We start from the raw sequence: 18,093 nt of genomic DNA on the forward strand, positions 1-18,093 counted from the left end.
TCAAAAACAACAATACAAATTTAAAACAATTTGTAATACATTTTTTTTACAATATTTAAAATAATCATACTGCACTGCTTTTAAGAAAAACATGTACATACAGCATTATGCCGCATTATTTTGAAACATAAAGCACTCAAGGGAAATAATAAACCCAGACATAAAATCTACTCAGAAATTATATATTTATTACATTTCATAGAATCACAATATCCTCTGGTAATCTATACATAATTTTCCATAATCAAATTTGATGTTATTTTAAATGTATTGGGTATGTTTTCCTCCTTCCAGGTTGTTTTATTTCCCACGTTGCGTTGATGTTGTAGTTCTACGCTCCGCCGCAGGAGGCAGCAGCGCCCCTTCACTGTCTCAATTCCACCACACGCGTGGAAAAGACTTCCGCTTCCGGTCACTTCAACACAACAACCGCGATGGCAACAGACGGAGAATTAAATCCCGAAACAGGCAAACTGGAGTTGTATCCTTTCATGTCAGAAGCGGCTACTTACGTCTGAGGTATTTTAGTGCTTTTAGGCTTTCGATTTCTTTTCCTGTTTCTATATTTATTCATGAAAAACGACAGTAAAACTGAACGCCGCCAGACAGACGTTAAATTTGGGAGTCCTCCACGCGGCTCTCCGCTCGCGTTAAACTGTTTATAACAATAATAATGTGACTCCTATTTGACTGAAACTTTGCTTGTGGTGTTAAATGTTCCAAAACAAGATGGTTTTGTCTTGTTTTTGAGAGGACAGGCGTTTTTATTTTCACTCTGCAACTCTTGAGAAAACGACCGTTAAAAGTCTGCTTCACTTAAGGGAAAAGTTCAGGGAAACCTGAGCGACTGAATCTGTGTTTTCTTGCACCTATTAATGGCCTGTTTACAAAATGTTTGATGTGCATCACATCGAGTCCAGATTTAAGTGAAGTGTTTAAAAAAAATAATAATATCTGGACTAGTTTTAATATGGTTTAATGTGAAATGTCCCTGTTTGTAACTCAACTTTCCCTTAACGTTTCCCCTTTAAGTGCCCAAACAGAAGCTTACTTCAGTGTCGTATTGAGAAGTTTGTTGTTGTCTACTGTGATATCAAGTGGTCTACCCAAGTTTAGGGTCTTCTTTCGTCTTAATTCTCTCAGTGGAGAGAATAATGTCGTTTTAACCGGACGTTTATGTCGCTGTGCTGCCCTCTACAGGCAGAGAACCGCAACTACAGGGATTCAGAATATAACATTTGAAAAGATGTTATACTGGTTGAAAGGTCGTAATATATTTTTTTTAATTTTATGTTGAAAAAAATAATAGTAAAAGTCACACTGCACTTATGTTGAAAGGCTACTAACTGAATTGAAAATATACAGAAGGTAAATGTCAGTAATTGTTGTAGTGGTTTAATTCATTTTTATATTAAAATCGTTTACGAAAACATCCCAAACAAAAATCCTGAAAACATTTCAGGATACAACTTAGAGGAGATGATTCAAGTTTTTAAATAACATTTATTTGGATCCATTTCAGATCATTTGTTGAAGAAAGTTTACTTTAGTTTGATTACTGTCTTTATTTTACGTTTCTATATGTCTCCGTACGATTAGTGTTAAAAATTTAAATCGATGAAATAATTAATTTACAATTTATTACACAGTATGTGATCTAAAGGCAGCTAACATGACGCAGTAAAAACTAAATTAAAACAAAAACAAAACAAAACAAATGTGACTCCAAATCCTAAATCTTGGTGGTTAAATGTTCGTGTTGCAGTGCATGTTTGTTTGTTTGTTTGTTTTTGTTTGTGCGAGTCCCGCTGAACCCCCTCAGTCTTCCTTGACCACCCGCCCCCCTCCTGCAGCTCTCTGGACGTCCCCTTCCCGTCGTCCCGAGAGGCCATCATCGCCCTGCGGTCCCTGTCGCCGGACCGCGAGCCGAGGAAAGGCGGCATCAGCAAAGCGCTGAGCGTGTCGGGCAGCACGCTGTCCGTGTGAGTCCCTCTGAACCTCTCCCTGTTTTGTTGTTGTTGTTTTTTTTTTTTTTTATAACCTTTTCATCCGTTCGCGGTTCCTGACCGTCGCGTGTCGTCGTGTTTCAGGAGGTGGAGCGCGGACGAAGCTCGAATCCTCCGAGTGTCGGTGAACTCCTTCCTGGATCACCTGTCGCTCGTCGTGGAGACCATGGAGGCGTTCGGCCCCCCCGTCGTCCCGTGACGCGACCCGCTCCTCCCCACCCCCGGACTGCAGGACTTCCCCTTCCGGTCCCGTCTTCCATCGGCCGGAGTTTTCCCACCCCATCCTCAGGTGCGACATTTGGGAGGAAACACGGGTTGAAAAAAAACTGAGAGGAAACTTTTCACAGTGAAGCCTGACTTGAAGGGCAACTGAAAAAGAAAAAAAGGGGGTGTTCAAACCGTGGCTCCGTTTTTATTTAGAGATCTTCAGACCGACTTCACAACAGATAAACGTACTTTGCTTGGAACTTTTATTTGTGTCTGATACGGATTCTCGGCAAAAAAAAGCTTCTCTTCATTCAAAAATGCAGAAACTGTGGATATAAAAATATTGTTTATTCGTCTGCAGTAGACAAAACAAAAAATCCGTTCATCATTGAGGCCGCGTGACGTCATTTAAAATCACCTCTTCACTTCTTAACAAAACGAATGTGCGTACAGTCGCCCGTTTTTTTTTAAGGATTTGTCCTTTTCAAATAAACGCCAAATCATTTGACTTAGACCCAGAGAAAATACTTTTTTATTGTTTTGACTTTATTTATCGTAAATCTAAACCATGCATCAAACAACAGATGTGCATGTTTACGTTTTATTCCCTGGTCCAACATTTACTGGAATAAAAAAAAAAAAAAACGATTCCACAGGATTGCTTCACATCTCGTTGCTAAGACACAGCAAACGTTCGCGTTTCTTGGTTGCTATTTTGGCAGCAGCAGGAGGAGAAACACCTGAAACACTTGAACTGAGGCTGCGGTTTATATCCGAGACTTCCCTCTTGTTTGGATTTGATTTTTTTTTTTTTTTCCTTGGGATTCTGCAGCTTCTGTGAGCTCGCTCGCTTCAGCCCGTCGAAACTTCCGTTTCTCCGACGTCAGCCTGACGTTCACGCAGTTTACCTCGCTGCCGCCTTCTTCCTGACATCCACGACAACTTTCCAACATGATATCTTCTTATATCCTCTTATAGCATCAGTCCGCTTCGTTTTTCAGATCCTCGGCCGGTTGTTGGGAGTTACTGTTGAAGAGTCGGAGGATTTCTAATACCGAGTTTTCACCTGCCGACCAGTTTGAACGAGTTAATGAAGTTGTTTTTGTTTCTCCACTGATTGTACCTGCTTTTCTCTCCTCGACACGCTTTTATTTGGGTTTTTTTCATTGTCTGTGGGCGGTATCTGGTACCCGGTACGATGTTCATTATGTTCACGTTCATTAACGTGAAGAAAGGCTCGTATTTAATGTCTATCTGCTGCAGGAAGGTTTTTTTTTGTTTTTTATTTCTATAATAACAAACCGTCAGCTTTAGTAACTCATTTTAAATTCCAGTTTAAAGATGTCAACGTTTTCTGTTTAAATCTTTTTTCTTTTTCATCTTTTATTGAGATAACGGATCATTTACTGCTTATTTTATTGCTTTTCTATTATTCTATTATTATCTTATTGCTTCTGTATGCTGCTGTAGCGAAAAAAAATTCCCCTCGGGGATTAACAAAGTAACCTAATCCTTTGACACCCAGAAACATGTCGTTACGGTGGCCGACCAGCAGAGGGCGCCGCATGATTAGAGGTTTAGTTCGAGAGCAGCAGAGCAACGTCCGAGGTATAAAACCGTCACGTTGAATTGAAATGAGCACATTAATGCCGCAGCTCGCGTCACAAACAGACACAATAATAACTGAACGACGTGACGGTGAAGAGGAAATGAAGTCTCAGCAGACTGACAGAGTTATTATCAAACGGATCGGCTGGAAAACACACGGATAGTTCACTTCAGATTTTCACAATAAAAGCATGTTGTTACTGGAGGCAGGAGTTTGATACAAGTTTAAAGAATAACTTTATTGATTAATGTTAAACTGACATGTGGAAGTGATTTTAGATTTCTCTTCTGACTGAACTGATGTTTTTTTTTTTTATTGAAAGCGATGCTGATGACTTTTCATATCTCCGATCTCTGACATATTTCATGATTACGAGATCCTGATGTAATTATATGAAAAGGTGAAGTGGGTTAGATTGAGGCGTTTAAGTGCTGCTTGATTTAATTTGTTTGAGACAGATTTGGATATTTATTCTGGAAAATGTTACATTAAATGTGAAAAATTTTGTGAGAGCAGATGTGAAGGTTTACAAGAAACGGGAACTATAATGTTACCATGGATACAGTGAGTTAGACCGGGCAACAAGAACAATGAGCCCTGTTTACAACGATTTCATTTCCTGTAGGTCATTAATCTTCAACACACAAAATCAAGGACGAATTCAGCCAAATGGAACAAACATAACAAACAAGAAGAACAAACAGAAACACAAATATAATGGCCAGAAAAATAAACGGAACAAGAAAAATAAACAGAAATACAAATAGGACGTCAGGAAAAACAAAAACTAACAGAACGAGAAAAACAAATATAAGGAAATAAACAAAACAAAAAAAACAGACCGATAACAAAAACAAATTTAACAACGGAAAAAGAAACAAGACAAACAAACAGAAGAAACTCAAAAGCAAACGAATACAATACAAAAAAATGCACCAAACTAACGAGCAAATAAATAGAAGAAAATAGAAAAATCTATTTGAAGATGCATTTTTCAAATAAATAACTGAATTCCCAATTTTTTTTTTTTTTTTTTAAATTTATAATACAACTATAATTTATTACAGCCAGAAATAGAGATGCAGCATCTGGACTTCAAGACTGAGCTGAAAATATGGGTTTTGATAGAAGTGAGATCACTTGAGCTTGAAATAAAGGACCAAACATGAATATATTTTTATAGAAAGGCCGATTAAACATGATGAAGGTAAAAAAAAAAAAAGAAGAAAATACTCAGTTTGACACCAGTACAGCCCATTAAAACTCCCTGGAGGCCACACAACTTAATAAAAGTGCATTTCGCCGGGTTTGTTTTTAAACAAGTGACTCAGCAGCTTTGACATTTAAACATCAGCCCACTTCTCAAATGACAAGAGCCGCTGAAACACCGGCAGCAGCTAAAATGCGAACGTCGGGGCGTTTAAAATGTCAGAGGGGAAGTTGTTGCGCAGCTGGAGGCTCGACGGGTTAATAAACATCTGGCGGGAACGTCTGAAGAGTGAAAACACCTCAGCGGGGGAGCGATAAATCTGCAGCGTGTTGTCAGGGGGTCCATTCAGGTGTTTAGTCGGGCCTTTATAACCGGAACGTCAGCGGTAGAACGGGCTATGCCCCGCCCACCTGTGCCTGAAACCTGACTGCACCACTGGCCTGTCAATCAAAGCAGCCACGCCCCCCAAAACACAGCTGCGTTTGAGTCCTGATATCCAATGAATGCTGGAATTATTTTCAGAAGACACTGATCAGAAGGATGGAATTTCTCTTATGACATCATGATGAAAAATGAAAAACACTTTACTGACTTTGTATTTCAGGAGAGGGGTTTGATGCTTTTTGAATGGGAGGGTATTGGAGCCAGCCCCTAGTGGCCCTCAGTGGTATTACAGTTTAAGACACTTTTGTATTGGCTTCACTTTTCAGACCCGGAAACTACGTCCACTTTTATATACTCTCTGTGGTTGTGCGTTACATGTACTCATCGTGTCCAGTTACGCAACCTTCGTTGTCATGGCAACAGTAAACGCACTTTCAATATATATATATATATTTTTTTATAAGAAAAGTCCCAACGCGGGGTTGGAAAACAGGCAGTGAACAACCGTATTGTATCAAAACGCCCCCCCCCCCCTCTCCCACAACACGCCTCCTCCCAAAACAACAACAAAAAAAACCACGGTCTTTTGCGGAACACCAGGCTGTCGTTATTTATACGACCACTAGAGGGCGCGTAGAGAGAAGTCGACGCTTTTTCAACTGGAGCCTATTGGAGACGGAGGTTTTTATTTTGGAGCCAACCCCTAGTGGCCCCTTAGTGGTATTACAGTTCATGGCACCTCATTCTGCATTGGCCTCTCGTATCAGACCCAGAAGCTACATCCACCTTTTATAGACATGGTTTCGACGTCGTGACTACCACAAGAGGGCGGGCGTTCACGTGGACTCTAAATCAACAGGGAGGGTTCAATTAAAACCGTTTTCTTTTCGCCCAAACAAGTAAACGCATTGCAGGTTTGTGTTTTGATTTCTTAACAAAGAAAAAAAAAAAAAAAGACTTTTCATTTCAGTTTGACTTTAATTAGGAACCTCTCATAAACATTCAGACTCGCAGAAAACTGCGTTTATATTCACACGGATACACGCAACACTTCACACATCAGGCTTTCAGCATCGAGTCTGTATTTCTCTGCTCCCGTCTCGTCTCCGGAGGACGGACAGCAATTAAGTCCTTTCGACCCGTCGCCCTCCCCTCGCGGGTTTTTCCCCTCCTCAGAAGTCGTCGTCGTCGCATATGTCCAGGTAAACGTCGAAGGCCTCGCGGTTGCAGTTTCCGTCGGGGGTGAACACGTACTTGTGGAAGGTCCCGTCCACGCAGATGGCTGCAGGAAAGCAAACGAATGTCGAGTGAAGTTTTTTTTTTTTTTCATTGCAGCGAAATCACATTTTAAGAAACGATAAAACGCGTCGACGTCACGATGCAACTATTTAAATCGTCGCGTAATCCTTTTTGAAAGCCTCAAAAATTGCGAGGTTTGTCGCTTAAAGGTCTCTGCATTCAATACCGTTTCAACGGCTTCGGACTGAATTAAACATTCGTAGACGTCACTGTTTTCGCCGTTTTCTGATGTTTTCGAATCATCGATAAAATACCAGAAACACTTTGCACGTTGATATAAAAAAGAAAAAAAAGTCATAATTAGCTGCAGCTATATTTGTAAAAGTGCAGCTGATTATTATCGCACAAAGTAAACTTCAGTAAAATCGCAGCAGTCTATTTTTTTTTTTTTTTTTTTTTTGGTGGAAGCTGAACAGAGCAGATCGGCCGGGCAGGAAGTCACAGGAAAAAAAAAAAGTATTTCAAAATAAAACACCCATTGCTCGTACGACACATCACTGCATCATCGCGGTCTTTCAAATAGGACAAGAAAAATGCGTTCTCCTCCCGCTAGAGATACTTTATGTGAAATAGTTATAAGGTAATTAAGATTTATGTTGCTTAACGACTAAAACAAAGCAAACTGTATTAATTTTTGTTTATACAAATTTTTTTTTTTTTTTAAGTAGGTTTAAAGTAGGAAACTACAACAATAAACACAAAACGGACAACAACAAAAAAGAAACCGTTTAACGTTAACCTGTGTCAGAAGTACAAAAACAACAAAAAAAAAAAATCAGAGTGGGAATGAAAGTCAAAATTAACTCGTACAGCAGGTTTCTGCTTTTTTTGTTTTTTTTATTACAGCTTTTAGTTCGTTTTCTTTTTATCCCTAATGTATATTTTTACTGACTTTTTTTTTATACTCTTCATGGAAATTTCACAGTCGGCCATTTTTGTTTTCTGGATTACTTTTAGCATTTTTTTTTTTTTTTTCCCCCCCTCCGTAAAGTTCGCGTTTCCTCTGAGCCGAGCCGGATTACGATACAGCGAATAATCGTTTCGGTTATTTGGCCTGAACTCGTCGCGCCAAAACAGCATCTTAAATTCCGAATCGTTTCCTCACCGATGACCGAGTTGACGTTCTTGGACGTGTTCTTGCCGAACGCGCAGATGCAGGCGCACTCGGCCGGCACGGTGAAGCTGGCCAGCGACCACTGGCTGTCCACGTACTGACCAATCACGGGCCCCACCTTCCCGACACGCGCCAGCCTGTTGGGGAGAGGAAGAGGAGGGAGCGTTAAAAGACTCTCCGCGGAGGTGTCGGGAGGTAATTTGCGGGACGCGAGCAGAGGAGGGAGGTCTTTACGCTGAGCGGCGGTTCAGTTTGGTGTCTTTGAGGGCGAAGATGTGAACCGTGCCTTTGTCGCTGGAGGCGCACAGGAAGGACGAGTCGTGGCTGAAGTTGATGCTGGGGAGAATGAACGGGACAGGTCAGGCGGAGGTCCGGGCCGAAGCTTGTAAGTGGTTTTGAAGTCGGATTGTGTGAGGTGTTTATCCATAAAATGGACCTGCGGTAGATGGGAGGTCGGAGAAGCGGGCCGGGTGTGCCGACCTGCGAGCTGAGCTAACGTGTCGCCGAGGACGGGTCGGCAAAACTAAATGCATTTTAGCCATTTAGAAAAAAAAAAAAAAAAAAACTATCTGTTTAAGTCAACTGTATTTAAAATATTTTCACCGCTTTACCTTGCTGTCGGGTCGGACGGGCAACTTTTTTTTTTTTTTTTTAAAGCCGCCAGACTCCCTTGACAAAATCAGCGATTTTACATCGGCAGATCGCAGGGGTTGCTAATCAATCGCTGCCTCGACCTGTTGGTTACGTTGCGTTATTGTGTAAGTTGGGTGTTAGTTCAGATCCGAATTCACATGTTAAAACAGCCCCAAAGTCACACAGTGAGTCGGTTAGCAGCTCCTGTAATCTGCGAGGCAAAATGACTGTTATTGTCAATGGAGTCCGGTGTCCTTGTAGAGAATGATACGACAGCTTCACTACTTTGTCGGAAAGGGCCGTTTGGCACTTGTTTTGCCGTAGTTCCTCCTGCGCTGGGAAAGTACCAGAAGTCGGAGCTTTAATGGTTCTAGGTTCGGGCCCTTCCTCCAAAACGCTTTTTAAAACTGTGATAACAAAATCCTCTCGTCTCAAGGAGCTCTCCTTGTTTTGGGCCCACCTGTACGAGCCCTCGCTGCGTGAGCGCGTACCAGTAGAGGGTGGCCGGGTCGGTTCCCCGTCGCAGCTCCACCAGTTTGTCTCTGGTCGTGGTGTCGAACAGGCGGATGAGCGTTCCCTTGCGAGACGCCGACGCCGCCACGCTGCCGGGCTGGTTGAGCGCCACGCAGGCGATCTCGCTCTGGTGGGCGTTGATGGTGAAAGGAGCGGATGACGTGCCGGGTTTGGTGTTGGACAGATCCTGGAGAACACAACGCGTTGAATTTTGACTTTTTTCCTCCCGTGATGTTTTTTTTTCCTCAGAGGGACTTTTGTTCCCGTGTGTGTTTGTTCAACTTACAACCAGCTGCAGGCTGCCGCATTTATGACCCGGGAACACCAGCAGCTGCTTCTCCAGACTGGGACACAAATCACACAGACCTGAAAGAAAAGAGTTCAATCTGTTTAAAAAAAAAAAAAAAAAAAAACATTTAACAGAAAGAATAAGAAGTCGACGAAGGAAGGCGGACTCGTCGACCTTTGGGGTTATCTCTGGTGTCGAACTCGAAAAGTTTGACAGGGTTGTCTGGAAAACTGTACACGTAGATCCTGTTCTTTAATATGATGATGATCCTAGAAAAAAAAAAAAAAACAAAGATGGTTATATTTAGGATCATTTAAAGGAAAATGTTTCCTGAAAAATCCCGCGGTGACGGTGAACTCACTTGTCGTGTCTCATGCGGACAGCGAGGACGGATTTAGTGAAGGTGAACTCCAGCACCAGCTTGTCTTTGGGGTCCCGGGAATCCCGAGCGTCGTCCCACACCAGCACTGAAACAAGTAGGACGGAGAGTTTTACACAAAAGGAAAGTCAGGTTTGAGATACAGCATGTCGACAAACACAAAGAGACGCAAAACGACCACAAAGAGACAAACAATGACCAAATAGATACAAACAAAAAAAAAGGAGCCAAAAAGAAAGAATTTTTTTTTTAAAAAGATGAAAAATTACCACAAATTCAAAAACAACCAGAGATACACAATTTACAGACAAAAAGATAACCAAAAATGACCAAAAAGAGATGAAAAATTTGCACAGACAAAAAAACAACCACAAAGAGACACAAAATTACTAAAAAGAGATGAAAGAACCACCAACAAAATTGCAGATAGAAAAACGACCACGAAGACACAAAAAATGACCACAAAGAAATGCACAGTCGGCTTCATAACAACTTCCGTCTCCAGTCTTAACAGCCAAAGCTTTAAAACGTACAGCAGGTAAGAAACCAAGTCTTTTCTTGATCTGCAGCTTCATCCCTGACTCTTTTCTTTTTTTAAAAAATTTTTTTTTAAACCTGCAGGAGAGAGATGCTTGAACGTTTAGTTACTCTTACTCACTGGATATTTCGGAGAACTTGGGGTTGACTCCGCCTCCGACCAAAGCCAGTAGGTTGGAGCGATGCAGCATGGAGCACAGGGCCACGCTGCCGACCTGCTCGTGATCTGAAAAACACACAGAGACGAGTCTTATTTGCAACTCTCATTCAGGCGGGATCGATTTCTAAAGAAGAGCCAAAAAATAAAATGGATTTTATTGTCTGCTAATGAATTAATCACATTTATTAGTATCTCATTACTACGCCATCACAAAAGGAAGATGGACTCACCCAGGTGGCCCTTCTCCATCAGCGGCTCCACGTTGTAAATCCTGACTCCGGTCTCCATAGCACAGCAGAAGCAGCCTGGAGACGACGGAAAGTAAAAAAAAAAGAAGATTTGAACGTCTGAGACTCTTTCAGCTTTCAGTTTGTCCGACATGATGGCTGTCAGGAGCTGTTTTGAGTTTTTATTAACGATCCTTCAAATGCAGCCGAGTCTAAAACTAGTCCACAATCAAGTCCAAAACTATTTTAAAACTGGTCCGTAACCAAGTCTAAATGTGGTCTAAAACTAGTCCATAATCAAGTCTAAATGTGGTCTAAAACTAGTCCATAACCAAGTCTAAATGTGGTCTAAAACTAGTCATAACCAAGTCTAAATGTGGTCTAAAACTAGTCATAACCAAGTCTAAATGTGGTCTAAAACTAGTCCAAAACAAGTTAAAAAAAAAAAAAAAAAACCAGTCTAAAACAAAGACTCATATTTACTTTTAGCTCCTGAAACTTTTGCACAGAATTATGTCATAACAGGAAGTTGTTAACTGAATAAAGACATCCAAAATGTATTTATCATACTACTGGATATATCTATATTTTACTTTTGACTATATACAAATAAAGATATTAACTCAAATATCGACATTTTACTACATCACCTCTATTATTTTCTCTTTTATAGTTTCTGTAAAAGCCCCCACCACCCAATATCTTACCAGATGTAGTGAAGAGTTTGTTTAAACGAGTCTTTGTCTTTACACAACAATAGAAATATAAACAGCACATGGTAGGCCTAAATGAGAAGACAACTTACTCTGGTCCTGGTTGAACTGCAGGCTGTTCACTCCTCTCTGCTGCGCCATGGCTGCTCAACCTGCGTTACCGAGCCGTCACCGGTCAAACTACAGCTTCAGCGGGACCGAAAGGGACGACCTGGGAGAGACGGGACAGAGACACGAAAACTGCTCAGGGACACTAAACCTCATTTGCCCCGTCGACGTCTTCGGCTCCTCAGTTGAGCAACACTGTTAGCTCAGTTGGCCAGCATTAGCATTAGCCACATTCGCGTCACAAAGAAGCGCTGCAAACACAGCTGCTCTCCTGCCATGTTGGAAAGTTGGAAGTCTCACCATGAAGACGCAGAGTCGAGACAACGCCAAGGTTGTTGTTGTTTTTTTTATAAGATTTAAATTTATTTATTTTTTACAGCAGCTAAATAACGAGGCAGATGTTGCAAGACGGAGATTTGTTTTTGTTTTTCAACTGGTGACGTCACAGACACGTGCTTCCGGTTTAGTTCCTGCTTCCTGTTCGTAAAACCAAACAAAATAACAACGAAATGTGAATAAGGAAAAGGAGGAGACAATTTCTTAACAATAACATCTAGTATTAATAATATATATTTGTAAAAAAAAAAAAAAAAAATTACATTGTAAGTCATATTAGACATAGTAAAGAAAAAAATAGCAAAAAACATTAGTGTACACTGCTTTGGCTTTTTAATAATAATAATAATAATAATAATAATAATAATAATAATAATAATAATAATAATACATTGAACCTTTTAACCACATTCAAATGCCTCCATTTTTCAGTTTTGCTTCTGTCAACTGAAAATTGGACATTTGCACTAATAACGACAAACCAGCTTATAAATCTATATTTAAATACCCATAATTCCACTGTAGAGGTCTCATAAATATTACATTTGGATGAAAACAGTGCATGACTTAAAAAAAAAAAAAAAAAAAAAGCCAACACATAATTCAGTGCACACCAATGATGATTTAGATTTCCATGACAGCCAAGTTACTGACTGACATTTCTTGTTTGCTCTGTCACACTATGTGGTCGTTTTGTAGTATTTTGCAGGTGAAATGGGTCATCAACTATCAAATCAAGATGTTTAACAATTATATCTTTCCTTATCTTATGCACACAATATTAAATAAATGTAATGTTTGGGGCTTAGGGTCGATCAGAGGAGGCGAAAGACGCAGAGAGAGAGAGGAAGTGCTGAGGGAGGCAACTCGAGTAAAAACTTCTTTAAAAAGCAGCAGCTGACAGACAGCTGAGTCGGAGGCAGCGAGACAAAGAGCTGCACGATGTAGAACATTTTCGTAATTAGTTTCCTTTCGCCTTAACAATATAAGTAGACTGCTATATAATGCTATTGTGTGAGAAAGAAAATGCAGAAAAGCCTTTGTGAGGGACGACGTACTGCCGAACAGGATGAATAAATCCTGTTGGAGCGTTTAAAGACGTCCACCAGCTAGTTTTTTTTTTATAGGTAAATCTCTTACAGCACTAGAGAAAGTGAAAGCATCACCATTAAAAAGGATCTGCAGTACGTACAAAACTCAAAGAAACCTTGATTTGCATGTAAGTAAGTACAGGTGTCACCGTTGCAACCCGGTGTGACGGCAGAACGTGAAATGGACACGCTTTGGGCTCTCTCGGTGTGAAAGTTACACATTTTCCTGTAGTGGACGAAATGGAAACCTACTGCCTGCTTGGTTGGGGTTAAACTGACAGTGTTTGATCTGAGTAAACAAAACATCTCACTTAGAAATGTCCGAAAACGCGCACGTCTCTTTCACGTGAAGACAAAAAGAGTCTGACCTCAGGAAACCTGAATCTCCGCTCCGACGGGCTTCAGGTCGGTCTCCAGTGTTAAAAGGTCTCCTCGGCGCTGGAGGCTCATTTAACAAACTAAATTCCAATTTTATATAACCGCATTTTCAACAGATAGCTGGAAACCAGATGTCCACTTTAATTAACTTATGGTAATGATATAGATGATTTATTCGAGCCAATTTATTCGGTTATTCTAACTCCGTGACCCCTGATACACCTCCCTCAATTTGCCACATACTTAAGAGACGGATTCATCTCGTCCTCTCCTCTCCTGCAGTCAGTTTCATTCGCACCTGCATCCTTTTTCTGTCGGACTGAGGGCTCGAACCAGCTCGCGATCTTTGTCTCGTCCTGTGTCGTCCTTCACGTCAGGTTTTGGTTACATTTGCTGACATGGTGCGACAAAAAGCAGACGGGGCAGGTTTGGAGCATAGACCTTGTCTCCAGGTCTGAAAAGTGAAGCCTAGTTTCTTAAAGTGCGTTACCACTGAGGGCCACTAGAGGCTGCATTATGCTAAAGTTTCCTGAAGAAGAGGCCACGCCCACTCAGAGGGTCTAGATTTTGCACACCGTTTTAATTTTACACGTCAGAATTCCGTCTGATTGAACTCCGCTGGAGGAGGCAGGTCAAATATAATATGAAATAATATAAAAATAATACCGCCAAATTGTTCCTGAAGACGACAGTTTTTGCTCCTCATTTCCTGAGTTCCTCAGTTTTTCATCTGTCTATGTGACTGTTGTTCTGCCTGAAGGAAGAGAAGGAAATTATAAGTGATTACTGTACGAGTTCTCACATACAGTATCTCCCTCGCCAACCCCGACGCTGAGAAATTACATTCATATACAGCTTATTTGTTCTTCCCATTACGATGTGATGGGAAACATAATTGCTTTCTGGTTTATGTTCACAGATGACGTGCTGCACGGTGACGGGGTTTGAGGTTGTTTTTTTTTTTGGGGTGGGCGGGGAGCTCACGAAATGCACGACTTTTGGCGCCAGAGTTCGAGGTTCTTGTTCTTGATCCCACGTGTGTCTTTGTATTTCGAGTTCCTGTTGATTTTTGAACTAAGAATAACATCTATAACAAACCGAGAGCGGTTGTGTCCGAACAGGATCATTAAAAAAAGCTAAGATTGGATATTGTAAGAAAAATGTTAAGTAAGAACACTTTTGCTTTGCTTTTTCTACATTATGTTGCTATAAAAGAGTCTGCAGCCATGCTAGCAGTTCCACGAGGCTTTGAGCCACGTGCTAACATACTAACGTTAAACTGGAACTGCCAATTATGATTTCGGCAACTGTTTACATTCCCCAAAACATTTAAGGTAACTGTAGTTCTTATAATACCATATCTTACCCCAAAAGGCAACAAAGCTACAATAACTCTGCAAAACGATATAACCACCCTCCCCCTTTACTTGCCCCCCCAATATACAAATAAACTTAAAAATGTAATTTCCAAAGTCAAATTTTCACACAAATCAACCAATATCAAAAGCAAATAAACCTTAAATCCCCTTAAAACCATAAAAAACAAAGACTGTTCAGAATCTGCCTGAGACACATCACAATTTGAGTTTTCTTCAGTGTCGCAGTAATACAGTGAAAGATGTCTCTACGTCTGTGGGTGCATCACAAACTGGAACTGTTGGTCGATAATTCAGCTTCTTTAAACGTCAGCACTTTGACATCTTTAAATAAAATAGAAGCTAAAAAGAAATTCTGCCATCAGATAATTTGATTTATGTGCTCTTGCTCTCTTTATGACCCCCACACTGGTCCAAAGAAAATGGCTGCTACATCTGTCAGATCAGCATCATTTTTATTTTCATAATTTTTATTTTAACGTAAAGATCAAATTAGTGCTGATAGAATGTTCTTTACGTAAAAAAAAACAAAAACAAAGATTCACTTTAACATACAAACATAACTCTCTGGACCAGATTTAAATTAAAGGAGGAGTTCGCAGAAAAGAAGCATTTCATCATTAAACTGAGAGATGTGTAAACACAGTAATTTCTTGGGGATCTGGTTTCTCTTGCGCGCTTACTGTCTGAGCCGCAGCTGCTCGGAGTCAGGACACTTGGATAAAGAGGAGCAATCAAGGATGAAGTTTTGGTGTAAAATATCAGGAGACAATCTTATTTGGTCTCTCGTCTGCTCCAACAAGCGATGATGTCACCACCAATTAACCCCTTCTGATGTGGTTTAATCTGATTCTGGTACTCAGCGGATATCTGGAGCTCGTAATAAATGTTGGAAATGCAAATGCCTCGTCTAAAATGGACACACACAGATTGAGCCGTGTGGCAGTGGTTGGGACCTGACGCCAAGCTCTTCTCATTACGACAAATCGGGGATTGTTTATGCCTCCGCCATGGCGACAGTCGTATCCGGAGGTATTAAGTTTTCAGGTTGTCCGTCTGTCCGACCGAGGCTTGTGAACGGGATGTCTCGGGAACGCCTTGAGGAAATTTCTTCAAATTTGTCGCGAACATTCACTTGGTCCCAAGGACGAACTGGTCCGATTTTAGGGTTCAAAGGTCATTATGACCTCCAGCCCCCGGGAGCTACAATTGTGCTGTTGAGGGTGAGAAACTCGCCCGTTTTCAACACGCTGCGAGCGGGGCGTGTTGTCGTGTTGGAGAACCGTGTTGCCATGGCGACCACAGTTCAGGTGGTTCGTGTTCTCTGGGTTTCAAAAGACACGGTAACGGACAGGCGACTGAAACAAACTGACAAAGAGGGAAGAAGAAGAGCACACAGACTAAATACAGCAGGGAGGGAAGGACAACGAGGGACAGGTGAAACTAATCAGGGGGCGGGGCCAACAATCATACAAAGGACAGGAAGTGAAACAAGAGTTGAGTCATTTCAAAATCAAGTCCCAAAAACTGATGTTTCTCTGCTCCAGTTTTCAGGTCCGCGGTGAAATCACAAACGTTCACGTACCGGCGGTCACGTTAACGTGGGGAACTCGGGTGCTGGATGTCGATCAAGAGACGACACTCAGAACACTTCCTCATGAAGGTTGTTGCTTCCTCCCGCTCCGTGCACGTCATGGTGCTACTCACTGTTCATACGCAACAGGAACAGTTTTGGAACTTTTTGATGGACTCTTGTTTGATATGAAACTGGTCCGACGTGGACGTGAGCCGACACGCGACTGGTTGTTGGAGGGAAACTGTACAAGCACTTGGAGGTAATTCTACTTTTAGTTTTCGTTCAGCTGCTGCGTATTTTCTCCACGCGTATTCTCTCCCTCGGGCAGAGGCGTGCGAAGCTACTCGTCCTCTCTCCGGAGCATTAATCGGTGTTAATTATCTTCTCCAACGCTGTCTCGGCGCGGCAAAAAAACAAAACACAAAGCTCCTTTTTGAACCGTTAGATGACAGGAGCGCGTGACGCACGCAGCCTGACAAACGGCGCCACGGGAAAAACAATGGAGCGTGTCCTCCCACTCTTTCTTTCGGCTCGCTCCGAGTTTTTGCTTCTTTGGCCAGCTCACTGCTCAGGCCTGCAGAGACAGAGCAACAATGAGGCGCTGACAAAGACAGGAAGACGGCCCCTTTTCATCCGCATTTACACATGAATGATTCTGCAGGACTGCGTGTTGTGTAAGCTTTATGAGTCACATTCCTGACAATATGGTGGAGTGCTGTATATCTGTGAGTGGGCCACTTCGCGCCTGGACGTGGCAGCTCTTTGTCTCCTCCACAGGAAGCCAGGGGGGGGGGCAGTTCGGAAATCTGTTATGCAGGTGAGTTTGGAGCAGATTTAGAAGCGCAGCCTAAAAATAGCACCGCGGCACGTGGACATACAGACAATTTACAGACGACCTTAAAAGAGTTGTGTAATGTCCTCGCTGCGCTCTGGGGTGATCGATCGCAAGCGGTCACTGGCGACTCATGTAGAGACGCATGGTTTAAAGCTGACCACCTGTGATCACCCAGGATGGATGCTGATGCCGGGCGTGAGCGGGCTCGAACCAGCATATATCTGGGCAGCTAGCATCAGTGCTTGTTTAGTGCGACTCCTTGCTTCCGCGAAAAGTTAGCCTGATCCAAACACAGCAGGCCGAAATACAGCGGAATGATCCTTTAACTCTCGGTCTAAGACGGGACGGATGTTCTCAGGATGTTCGGGTGCAAATTATTCCGTTTTTTTTTATTTTAATTTTATTTTTTTTATTCATTTATTCTGTAGTTCAGACGGCACCAAACCGGACAAGTTGGAGCAGCGCCAGACTGCGGTAGCCGACGAGGGTGATTATTGATCAGAAGATGAATCCACAACCGGCGAAGCCGTCACGTGGCCACATGATGGGGGTTAAACACCTCCATGGTGTAATGCTGCGACCCCCTTCACCTTCCTCCTTTGGTTACAAGTGGAGAGTGCAAATCCTAATATTATCATCATATAACACCGAGCCGTGAGCCAGGAATGATTAATTCTCTCTGAGACGGGAGCGTCTTTGTGTCCCACTGGAGAGTTTGTGCGGGGACTTTAAATCAAATCACATGCTGATATGACACAAAAACACACGCATGCATCTGAACATGCGCACCCATTTTGTCACTTTCTGTCCCATTAGCAGCTAATTAAGATGTGAATGATCTCCTTGGGGGGGAAGTGTTCTACTTAACTGCCTTTCAAGCAGCTCCTCGTCCCACATTAATCTCTCTCTCCGGGGGAACATGGATATCGATCTGCTTTTCCTGTGACATCAATCTCACTTGGAAGAGATGAACAAGATTAAAGCGAGTTTAGCATCGCATTCAGGAAGAGCGCCAGTGCTGACCTGTATAACGTTGCCAAAAATAAGGAAGGAGAAAAAAAAAGAAGCAAAACAACAACAAAGTAGAAAGTTTTTTTCTGCAGAAAATGACCT

General features: G+C 41.9%; 2 protein-coding genes across 2 annotated transcripts; one reads left to right on the plus strand and one right to left on the minus strand.

Annotated features, from left to right (window-relative positions):
* Positions 1-411: 411 nt before the first annotated feature.
* LOC138622296 (L antigen family member 3-like) lies at positions 412-2,479 on the plus strand. Its single transcript, XM_069700985.1, has 3 exons — positions 412-481; positions 1,854-1,982; positions 2,091-2,479. The coding sequence occupies exons 1-3, from the start codon at positions 435-437 to the stop codon at positions 2,203-2,205; spliced, it is 291 nt and encodes a 96-aa protein (XP_069557086.1). The 5' UTR covers positions 412-434; the 3' UTR covers positions 2,206-2,479.
* A 3,937-nt stretch (positions 2,480-6,416) lies between these two features.
* Positions 6,417-11,834, minus strand: wdr45 (WD repeat domain 45). Its single transcript, XM_069701025.1, has 11 exons — positions 11,689-11,834; positions 11,373-11,491; positions 10,571-10,645; positions 10,302-10,406; positions 9,626-9,731; positions 9,439-9,533; positions 9,262-9,341; positions 8,954-9,162; positions 8,064-8,165; positions 7,821-7,966; positions 6,417-6,698 (listed from the first exon to the last, which is right to left on the minus strand). The coding sequence occupies exons 2-11, from the start codon at positions 11,419-11,421 to the stop codon at positions 6,589-6,591; spliced, it is 1,077 nt and encodes a 358-aa protein (XP_069557126.1). The 5' UTR covers positions 11,422-11,491; positions 11,689-11,834; the 3' UTR covers positions 6,417-6,588.
* Between the last annotated feature and the right edge of the window lie 6,259 nt (positions 11,835-18,093).

This window comes from Brachyistius frenatus, unplaced genomic scaffold (assembly GCF_029030835.1).
Source record: "Brachyistius frenatus isolate BFR_SWC_R1_liver_20210118 unplaced genomic scaffold, ASM2903083v1 Contig_35, whole genome shotgun sequence".
Lineage (NCBI taxonomy): Eukaryota > Metazoa > Chordata > Actinopteri > Embiotocidae > Brachyistius > Brachyistius frenatus.